General features: G+C 38.4%; 1 protein-coding gene across 12 annotated transcripts in view; it reads left to right on the top strand.

Moving 5' to 3' along the window:
- The first annotated feature begins 2,796 nt into the window (after positions 1-2,796).
- The window catches only part of Scn2a (sodium voltage-gated channel alpha subunit 2), a 79,071-nt gene continuing 70,444 nt past the window's right edge, over positions 2,797-11,423 (top strand). For 11 of the 12 annotated variants that reach the window (XM_028769111.1, XM_028769109.1, XM_028769106.1 and 8 more), the window contains exons 1-2: positions 2,812-3,078; positions 3,939-4,057. In XM_028769111.1, coding sequence (XP_028624944.1) covers positions 2,812-3,078; positions 3,939-4,057 — 386 coding nt within the window. Of the gene's footprint in view, positions 3,079-3,938; positions 4,058-11,423 lie in introns of all 12 variants that reach the window. The other variant, XM_028769113.1, reaches the window with a different exon arrangement.

Genomic DNA, 11,423 nt, shown 5'->3' with positions numbered 1-11,423 from the left:
TGTTAGTATATGGGTAAAAATGTACATGAATGCATGTGCCTGTGTGTAGAAGCCAGCGACTGACCGGTGCTGGGTATTTCCCTTGACTGCTGTTTGCTGTACTTGTTAATCAGCGTCTCTCAGTTGAACCTGGAGGTGACTCCTTTGGCTAAGCTACCTAGCTTGGCTTATCGATTCACTATCTCTGCTTTTGTAGCCCTGGGATTGCAGGTGGACTGTAGTGTCGGCCTGCTGTTTTGATGTAAATGCTGTGCATTCAAACTCATGTCCTCAGTCACATGAGGCAAGTGCTTTATCCAGGGTCATCTCTCCAGACCCCCTGGTTTTCTTTCAGTGACGTAGTCAGAGAGAAAAAAAAGCTTTTTGCATTATCAAATTAAACTTAAAAAAAAAAACCCTGGAGAAAATTAACTTAAGTAGTGCACAGTGAAAAGGTTGCCTCTTTGTTCCATCAACAATAATTTATTGGACCCCAGATATTCTGGAAAGGAGAATAATGCTAAATTTGATTGTGTAAGTATGTCCGTTAATGTGATTTCATTAACAGAATCAGGAACGCACTATAGGGATTTAAATCTTTTAACCCTTGGCTATTTGCTTCTTTTACTTTTGAATTATTTATTTTGATTAAATGTCTTTTTGGCTTAGAAAATAAAAGTGCTGAACGGAAGCGTTGCCAGTCAGCAGACTGCTCCGCCTGGTGTTCAGCTCTGTGCTTGGGTTCCTGACTGCTTGCAGACCCTCCTCCGGGCTCCACCCATGAATGCTTAGGGCTGCCACCGGCTGCGTGCTCAGTGTTCTTCTAGGAAGGTGTTTTCCTTCACAGTTCCCAGCCCTCTAGTGGCAGTTATAAAAATGTCACTTTGTAGTCCCTGCACAGGAAATGCCTGTTCTTACTTCAGTTACCAGAATCCTCTTACAGGAAGTTAGGTGTGGTCTTTAAAGGAGAATTTGAAAAAAAAAATTTTTTTTTTTTAAAGCATGATGGAATTTTAGCTGCAGTCTTCTTGCTTCCAGCCTATCAACCCAAAACTCTGAGTGTAAAAGCTTCTTCAGGGGTAATGTGTTCCTGTTCTTAACTATGCTTGCTCTCTGTGAGGCTTCTCCACCTTTGCAGTAGAATCCTTGGGGGAATCTATAGGGGGACCACTTTCATTTTGAAGCTGCTGGCTGCATGTTTGAGCATGTCTGTCCCCCTAGAACACCAGGCATGGGCACGACAGTTTTCTCCCTGGAACGTGTAAAGATTATCTTGATGCTTGTGCCTACCGCTAGTCATGAGAGCCTCTGGGGATGAGAGAGGAAAATGAGGGATGCTTTGGAGATCCTGTGATGCTGACAGGGCAATCTGACAGCTGGTTCCTGAAAGGTGCTGGACAACTTAAAAAAAATTAATGAAAACTATGCAGCAGCTTATGTTGTTCAGATTTGCTTGTGTTTTCCCCAGGTATGGACTGCAGAAATGAATTGATAACTTGTTTTACTCTTAGAAGAGGCATCTCATATATGACAGTGGCAACTCATTTCTGTAATGTAGAAGTTAAAATGGATTTTTTTAAGGAAAAAAAAGAAGAAATAGATTAAGTGATTTTAAATGGCATTCTGGGGTCAATTTTTTTGCTTTATTCTTTAAATAGCACAGAAACTCCTGTAACTGGCTGAGATCACATTTGCAGTCACAATTGTCAAGTTATCTACTTTAATAAAATGTGATTTGAACGTCGGTTAAAGCCCATTTATACATCATCACAAAAACCTATATTACAGGGACTATGCTTAAAAGAGAAACTGTTAGACTTTTTCAAGTCCACATTCTGAAATAGATATTTACACTACTCTGCTAGATTTTATCAAATGAGACTGGGACTTGGAAATATGATATCTCTCTGTGATGTTTCCTCTGGTACTGCAAATTTGTTAATTTAAGAAGCAATTACACTGGTTGGCAGCAGGTTGCTAAGCCAGGAGGCCCAAGCTCCAGACCTCTGATGTGAGTGACTTCCTGCCTGTGCTGGCAGGTGCCTGGTCCCTTCCTGTGCAGTTTGCCAGCAGTTCCAAACGCCATCTTCACCCAGGCAACTCCTGCACCTCTTCACCCTGCCTTGCTCTCTACCTGTTTCCAAAGCCTGGCCTTGCAGGATTTCCTGAGCTCTTTCCCAGATGACATGGTTTTGAATAAACTCTTAAAGGTGCTAAACTGGGCCAAAGGAAAAGTAAAAGGAAAGAAAAAACGGAGGGGAGAGAGAGAGAGAGAGAGAGAGAGAGAGAGAGAGAGAGAGAGAGAGAGAGAGAGAGAGAGAGAGGAGCAAGATCACTGCACAGCCCGGCTTCTACAATTTTGTGTGATTTTTTTTCCCTTCTTTTGTTTTGAATGCTATATTTTCAGACAGAATGCAGGGCGAATAAAAATGGCTCCCAAAAATATTCACACAAATGAAACAGCAAGCATACAGAAAGATACGGAGTATCTTCCATTTGCAAGCTCTGAACAGGGTGTTTTCCCCGCAAAGTAGCATGATCACTTCAAACATTTCAGGAGTGGGAGAATAGATTACCTCATACACACCTACTGGATGTGAGAGAAAGATCTCCATGCAAGCAAATGAATGCATGCATGAGGGCTCACAGTGCTGGAAGCAGCTGCCTTTGTGAAGTGCTCTAGATGTTTTGCTTTGCATACTTTATGCTCAGTGTCCTGTGATTGCCACCCCTCACTTGTTATCTTAATGGTCATTGCTTTTTCCCCTCCTGTTTCTGTAGCACTTTCTTATGCGAGGAGCTAAACAGTGATTAAAGAAGCAGGATGAAAAGATGGCACAATCAGTGCTGGTACCGCCAGGACCTGACAGCTTCCGCTTCTTTACCAGGGAATCCCTTGCTGCTATTGAACAACGCATTGCAGAAGAGAAAGCTAAGAGACCCAAACAGGAACGCAAGGATGAAGACGATGAAAATGGCCCAAAGCCAAATAGTGACTTGGAAGCAGGAAAATCCCTTCCTTTTATTTATGGAGACATTCCTCCAGAGATGGTGTCAGAGCCCCTGGAGGACCTGGATCCCTACTATATCAATAAGAAAGTGAGTTTTTAGACCAGTTGCTTTTGTTTCCCAGATTTCTTTAAGATGGCGAAGAAGGTACCTCTTTCTATCTCTTAAAATATCTCTAGGATTCTGAGTGGGCTTGATGAAGCAATGGAACCATTACTCTAGAAGTGTTTTGAAAGCACTTGTGTTCTTGGGACAGGCATATACTGAAGAGGCATCCCGCAAGGGGGCATGTGGGAAAACAAAGCCAACTTATCTTCCCGAATACTAATTATACCATAAATTGAATGCAGATTCAATGCAGATTCACCCCAAGCTACTGCATTGTGATGACAAGAAAAGAAGAAAAAGGGTGTGTGTGTGTGTGTGTGTGTGTGTGTGTGTGTGTGTTATACTTCTAAGAGCAGTGTCTAAGATCTCCATATTGCCCTTGAACTTGATCTAAGACTTTGAGGTCCTTCACAGGCTTAATTATGCCTTTACACCACAAGCCGTTATTTTCCCATGGCTCTCTGCAGAAGAAATAACACTAGAACACATGTTAGGAGGAAAGAAAGTTTTAGCAGTTTTCATGAGAAAATGCCTAAATGAAGTTGCCGAAACCACACTTTTAGGCTGTGTAAGAATTACAGACATGGCGGAAAATATGAGTAAACGACTTGGCAAAGTTACCAAGAAGTCCCGTGGTCCTAACCATGAAATTGTCTTTGTATTCCTTACCTCCTGAAGGTCCTCATCAAATTTTCAATAGTTTGCAAGAAAAAGGACTAGCGTTCTGTTTTTTATTGGTAACTGTTACAATAGTTGATATTTTAGAGGGGTCTCTTATTCTCTTCAAACATCCTTGATGCAGCCTGTAAATTCTGTTTCACCTGTTGTGTTCTCTTTTTCAGACCTTTATAGTATTGAATAAAGGGAAAGCAATCTCTCGGTTCAGTGCCACCTCCGCCCTGTACATTTTAACTCCCTTCAACCCCATTAGAAAATTAGCTATTAAGATTTTGGTACATTCATATCCTTTTGATGAATGGTCATTTTAAAATGATTATTTTTTTCCTTTGACTTAATTATGAAGTAGAGTATTTTCAAAATATGTGTGACTGTCAGTGTCGATTGGTGGTTCTTTGGTCTTCTTCAGCAGTAAGCCTGTGGCAAGGTGGGACAACAGGTAAGTAAAACCCTTTTTTCTCCCAAGGGCTTTTATTCTCTCTGATGTAATGCTTCTTTCTTTCAGTCACTCACTACCTTCAATATTTTATTCATTTTAGTGAGATGGCCAGGATAGCTTTTCATGTCTTTGAGCTTTATAGTGCTATATTAGAACAGTTTCTGGGCATTAATTGTTCTTAGTGATTCATCATTTAAAATACACAGAGACAAAGAATCTATACTGTGGCTTTTGTTGTTGTTGTTTTGTTGTTGCTTTGGTCCTTTGGTCCTTTGGTCAGAATTGTACTAATTTCTTTTGTTATGTTAGTGCTTGTAAACTTTGTGTCCATGAATATGTACATGTGTGTTTATACACACTCTGGACTTTCTGAATGTTTCCCAGGTTCTTTCCCCAGTGGCACTTGTGCTGACTTTCTCTTCAACTCTCTTTTGATTATTTGTTCCCTGGTTTTATTCACAGGCTTCAGTCTGCCAGTCTATATATGCTCAACTGCAGTCTTTATTCTCCTTCCGGAAGGACAGGATTCCTAGAGGCAGGGCAGGGGAGAACTTGACAGCAAACAGTGACTTGACTTAGTCCTTGAAGTTAAACACAGTAGCTGGAATAAGAGGTTTTATTCAAGACAGAAGTAGTAGTCTTGCTGAGAGTCAGTCCTGGGAAAGCCAAGGAAGCAAAGACCAGAGCTGTGCTGGAGAGAGGAACAAATAGGAATACATAGAAACCTAGAGTTTCCATAAAAAGTTGCATATTTCAGAACCCAACTCAGAGTAGAAAAAACTATAATACAGCTAAGTTTCTATTAGGACAAACTCTTTTTTTGTTGTTTTTGGGGTTTTTTTTTTGGTTTGGTTTGATTTTGGTTTTTCAGACTGGGTCTCTCTATGTAGTCCTGGTTATCCTGGAACTCATTATGTCTAACAGGCTGGTCTTGAACTTACAGAGATTCGCCTGCCTCTGCCACTTGAATGCTGGGATTAAAGGAGTATGCCATCATGCCTAGCCCAAGCAAGACCTTAAACTCTTAAATGTTTTACTACCTTTATTTATTTATTTCTTTGGGGTGTGTATGTGTGTGTGTGTATGTATGTGTACTTGTGTGAGCATGTACATGCCATTGCATACATGCAGAAGTCAGAGGACAACTTGTAGGAGTCAGTTCTCTCTACCATGTGGCTCCTGAAAGTGAAGCTATGTCAGCAGGTGTGTGTGCCATGTGTGGGGTGTTCTGTGTGAGGTGCCAGGGTGCATATGTGAAGGTCAGAGGTCAGCTTTGTGGCATCGGCTCTCTTCTTCCACTTTTATGTGAGTTCCAAGGAATATAATTAAGGTTGGCAATCTTTCATGGTAAACACTTAACTCATGGAAGCATTTCACAGGCCCTGACAGGACAAATGTTAAGTTAGAGAGAATTATGGCCTGAAATTTTATGCTATAGTCAGACCATGACCTAAACTTAAGACTTCATCATAAAATCTCACCACTAGTAGTAAATGCAGAAAATAGTTTGAATTAGATAAAGTAAGAAATTTGGAAATGGGATGAACCTGGTGCAATGTACTGGTCTCAGTTTGGATGGCTATAAACCATGTACCCAAAGTTTTTCTGGCAATACAAGCTATGTGTCTAGAAATATGGCATTTTGAATGTCTTTTTTTTTCATTTTTGTACCTCTGATGGATTCCTTCCCCCATGGTCTGCATAGGTATCATCATCATAATTTTTGATTTTTATATCTAAGGTTTTAAAATTTACTATGCATTATCTTACATTAACATTTCCTTACATATGCTCCAGTAAGAGAATCCAGTTACACAGAGAAAAAGTCTGAGTTAGCATTGGAAATGAATAATGAATAATAAGTCAGAGTCTGTGTCTTGGTTCCCACATTTAACATGATGCTCTCTAATGTTTCAAGCTTATGTGCACTGCATGAATATCTCTGTAAATCATTCATTATATTTTCAGTGACTATATTTCATTTATGTAAATATAGTTTATTTATGAAATTATGCCCCATTCATGTAGAAGACACTGAGAGACATGCTAAGGAAAATACTGACTGAAATAGCAAAAGTTAGACAATCTGATATAAAACAGATAGAAAAGAAGATCTGAATGGGAAAGAAAATCAGTTTTGTCCTCCCTCTGATGGAAGAAGTAGTAGACCTCATATTAAAAAAAAAAATGAGACAGGTTTTTGTTTTGAAATATAAGGAGGTCATATCTTCTATAGAATATTTCGTAAAACTATCACCCCCCTTTATAAAAATCCTTGAAAGTTATGTACTTCAGGTGTCCATGCCAGTGATGACATCCCCACTGGTATAAGACATAGGCAGTTTCAGAAGTTTAGTCAGAGAATCTAGGTGTTAGAGACATAGCTCCTGTTTGGACCTCTCTGGAGGTTCACATATCACTTGAATTTGTCTTTTATTGTAAGTAGCTCAGGTAGAAATAGGCCAGAAGCCTTATAAGTTAAAGCAGGAGCAAGCGAATATATTAAGCTGTTCTAAAATGAATTCATATATTTGAATTTACAAAATTGCTTGCATTTATTTGTTTGTGTGTGAGAGATTTTCACATGTATGGAGGCATGGGTGTGGAAGGAAGATGATAACAAGGGAGAATCATTTCTTTCTTTCTTTCTACCATGTGGATGTTGAGGCTCAAAGTCAGCTCATCGGGCTTGGTGGCCAGCACTTTTACCCACTAAGCCATCTAGCCAGCCTCAAGATGTCTTTTAAAGAATGTAGAGCCACAGATTTCTTCCGAGGGCAGCAAATGAGACAAGTTTATTTTGTAACATTCTGAATTAAAATGTCATATTTCAAATGCACTATCTTGGAGTAGAGATATGAGGAAAGGCAAGAGGGCTTATAATAAATGCAGGTAAGCTCCAACTTTTGCTGATATTGTAAGAACTAAGTAGAAATCCCACTAACCAAGATGTATGTGACAATGGTTTTCACAATGGCTTTGCGCTTCACTCCACACAATGAAGACTCTGGGCTTGAATCTTGGCTCTGGGGCTCCCATAGTAGTGCCTTTACTATACATTAAAATGCATGGGAATGGCCACAGGATAATAGTTGACTATGGTCCAGAGAATCAGAGTGCCATCAAATTTAGCTATACGTTGCAGAGGGCCAACAGTTTCCAGAGCAACAGAATGTAGACCTCATTGTAGTAACAGAAGTTAAAGATAACAGTAAGCCCTTAGTCTGGACCAGAAAGAAAACTGGAGTTACTGTGGACTGAGCCTGGAACAGCTCTGAGTACAACAACCTGTAGATAAATCAAGTGCTTGGTTTTCAGCATTCGTATTGGAGACATCTGTTAAATATTAGGGGAGGAACTGTGGAGTTTGGTTCTTATGCAAATCTGAAATCTAGAAAGGGTAGGGCTAGAGAAGTAACTTTGGGAGTTGTTCTTGTATGGATGCTATGGTTATTCCCGACACCAGGTTAACCCATTAAAACCTTGAGACACTGCACAGCAAACACTGAACTGTCCATCACTTACAAAAGGTAGGAGAATGAAAACTTTAAGGTTAGGGATCAGAAATCAAGATTCCAATCCTACTTCGAAGATTTATTTACTTAGTATATGATGTTGACCACATTATAGTTTTCTTTTTATTTCTCTTCCTCCACTTGGAAAACTGTAGCCATAGTACAGAAATCATAATAATAAATGCATTGCTGGCTCTGGTGACACACCTCTAACCCAAGTACTAAGAGAAAGATGCAGATGGCTCAGAAGTTCAGGGCTATTTGCTGCTATATTGTGAATTCATGGCCAGCCTGAGCTACATCAGATCCTGTTAGGAGAAAAGCAAACAACATGTATGACATAGAACCTAGGACCGAGGCCTATTAAAAACACTTAGTAAGTACTTAAGGAAGACTGCTTAGGACTGCTATAAATCTGCAACAACCGCAAAAAGGAATCTTCCCATCACTTAAGCATTTCTGAAAGTATTGTGAATGTATAACTACTCTGCCCCAATTTGTACTAGGAATGAAGAGGTTCATATTCCACCTGTATTTGAAGCTTGTAATGACCAAAACACATGCAGTTCCTCCCAATGTCTCACTTGACAGATGAGGAATGCTGCTGACAGGTTGTCAATGCTTAGTCCTTATCTAAGACCCTTCTTCCTCCTCTGTCTCTGTGTGTGCCTCTCTCTGTCTCTCTGTCTTTCTGTCTCTATCTTTCTGTCTGTGTCTCTCTCTCACTTTTTCTCAAAAGGGTCTCACTAGATATTCCAGGCTTGACTGGAACTTTCTATTGTCCCTCAGCCTTGCAGGTGCTTCAATCACAGGTGTAAGCCAGCAGGCCCAAATTTCGGAATGTGCACTGTCAGTACTGGAGCTAAAAGTTGAAACAGATCCTCTGTTTTCAGCCAAGTGCTGTTGCATTATACTCTCAGTAGAAGAGAACTGATTTAAGAACCCAGGTATAATATACTGAGGGTATTAGCAATACCTATCTCTATATTGGTAAATGTCCTTTTCACTCATTCCAATTAATATATTTATGGGATATTTATGCACACTTTTTAAAAAGTCAGTTTTCTAGATAAAGAATGATTCATCTCTGTAGAAAAGAGAGTAATTCAACCTAACAATTTCCCATTCTTCTGTCTTTAATAATCAAAGATTATCCCTGGCTATCTACTATCAAGTATTAACATGAAGAATTAAGAAAAAAATACATTAATCAATACTTTTCCTGGTTCAGAAATAAGCTCATACATTGAAAGAGACATATCTCGGGGGCTGGAGAGATGGCTCAGCGGTTAAGAGCTCTGACTGCTCTTCCAGAGGTCCTGAGTTCAAATCCCAGCAACCACATGGTGGCTCACAACCATCCGTAATGAGATTGGATGCCCTCTTCTGGTGTGTCCGAAGACAGCGACAGTGTACTCATAAATAAAATAAATAAATAAATCTTTAAAAATAAAGTTAAAAAAAAGAAAAAGACATATCTCATTGTTTAATCTGTACATTCAAGTCAGAAAACTAATGACATGAAGCATTTTTCTACCCATGGATTATTTATGAGTGTTTTTCAATCCCTCTAACTTCTTTGGATATACATTAGACTACAACATTTTAGAACAGAGCAGTGTTCTGTTTTCCTTGAGAGCAACAACAATAACAACAACAAAAGTACCCCACATTTTATATGTAAAACCACAAATGATTAGGGATAACAGAAGTAGCAGATAGTTATCGTGGAAGAAAATGACTATATCTTATGAGACAGTGTTGGTACAATTAGCCAAAATGATATAATAAATCTGAGCTTGCTACTACATTGTGCTACCAGTTGAAGCTGAATCACACAGCTTATGAACCCCGCATGCCCGGTAAAGGACAGATCTAACCCTTGGATACTGGGCTTAAAGCTGGGGATGTTCTCGTACTGGGCATAAAGGTGTGCTGGCAATGGTCCCTGGCAAAAGCTACACAACCATTTTCAACATAAGCTTTTAAAAAGCTTTTCTCACCATATACACATAGAAAATATTTTCCATTTCTGATGAGCTAGTCTAGCAATAGATCCAACTATTTTTATTAATACTTGGTACAAATAAAACAATAAATCAAAAAGTTTTTTATATTATATAGTTTAGTCTGCTTTAATTTTATTTTATATAGCTAAACTGTTGTGCAAGTACCATTTCAAGATAAGTTGGACTTTTAAAAATATAATCTCATTCATCCCTTGGTCTTCATATTTAGGAAATAGTAAAGGTGTGTATAATTTGCTCTTACTTTTACCTCTTAAAATTGTGCCTTGATGTGCAGTTTTATAGTTTTATAGTTTATATGTGTCCTTGCCAATGTAGTGTTCATATCTATATCATGTTTTTATGTGGGTTAAAATGTGCTGAATCTCCACTATTTCAGTTACTCATTAAAATTTAGACATTTGAAAAACATATGATTGATAAAATAAGTTGACGAGTAATAAAGTTAGTAGAATTTGAAATTTTGTATGCACAAATACATACTCTGCCAGAAATATGTGAACCTGATTCCAGATATCTCTTATTTTAAAAAGAAAATATATGTATTTGTTGAGTGTCTATCATGATTCTTAAAGTATATATTTCTCTATTAAATTGATAATTATACAACATAAACAACTGCTTTCAGAATGTTTTATTATCTGTAATTTATGAAAAATTAGTAATTATTTTTATTGTTTATCTTGACATATATTTTACTTTGTTATGTATATATGTATATATATAGATATAATTAAATTTTCCTGTTGTAAATAGCCTTTTATAAGAATTATAGACCATGGCTGATCATGTGACTTACAGTTCATGAGGTTTTGGTTTTTCATCTTGTGATTATTCTGTATGTTCTGCCCTTTAACAGTACAGATACTTGTATGCGTAGTGTATATAAACTTTAACACTAGGGCAGTATTGTAAGGTAATTGACCTGACCAGATCAAGCACTATTGTGAATATCAAACAGTACACATGTAAGATGCCATAACATCCCATGACTTTAAGAATTAAAAATTACTAGGATGGAGATAGTACAGTAAAGAACAAAGGAGCAGAAGAATCCTGACCCCATGTTAAAATGTCATATAGTGATTGGATATATATGGTAGAGGGAAGCTGCCAAAATGATCCCAGCTACATTTACAAAGTCCATTTTGGTGCAGTTAGTTGAACGAACTAACTCATAAAGACCACTTTAGATGAAATCACAATAATGTACAAGTCTTGTTACATGACTGTTGGTCTTGATGAACACTTTAACAACTCAGTAATGTGGGAATGGAGAATAATGGACTGAATCCAGACATAGACAACAAAATGGGAAGTGTTCTGTGGAAATTGGATGTGGAAGTTGAGGAAGAAAGAGAAATCCTAGGCTCCTGGCTGACTCATGAGAATACAGCGATTGTAAAGGAGTTGTTTCTCCCACAGCAGAGGGATAAGACAGCTATTGGTTCATTTTAGGAACTGTAAATCATTCAAAAGATTTGGAAGAGTCCATGGGATAGTACAGATGTCACGTGCATAGCTGAGTGTGGAGACCTAGAAAGAAGTGTTACCTGGACAGAAGGATTTGATATCTGTATGGACACACGTGATGCTTGCTGTTGGTAGGATGTGGATAGCAGGAGCCAGGATGATAGCTTAGATTTTGTTTCTTCTCAAAAAGGAAAA

The sequence above is a fragment of the Grammomys surdaster genome, unplaced genomic scaffold (genome assembly GCF_004785775.1).
Source record: "Grammomys surdaster isolate TR1022 unplaced genomic scaffold, NIH_TR_1.0 191, whole genome shotgun sequence".
In the NCBI taxonomy this organism is placed as follows: Eukaryota; Metazoa; Chordata; class Mammalia; order Rodentia; family Muridae; genus Grammomys; species Grammomys surdaster.
Note: the sequence above shows the minus strand (reverse complement) of the source record. Positions and strands in the feature narration are given on the sequence as shown.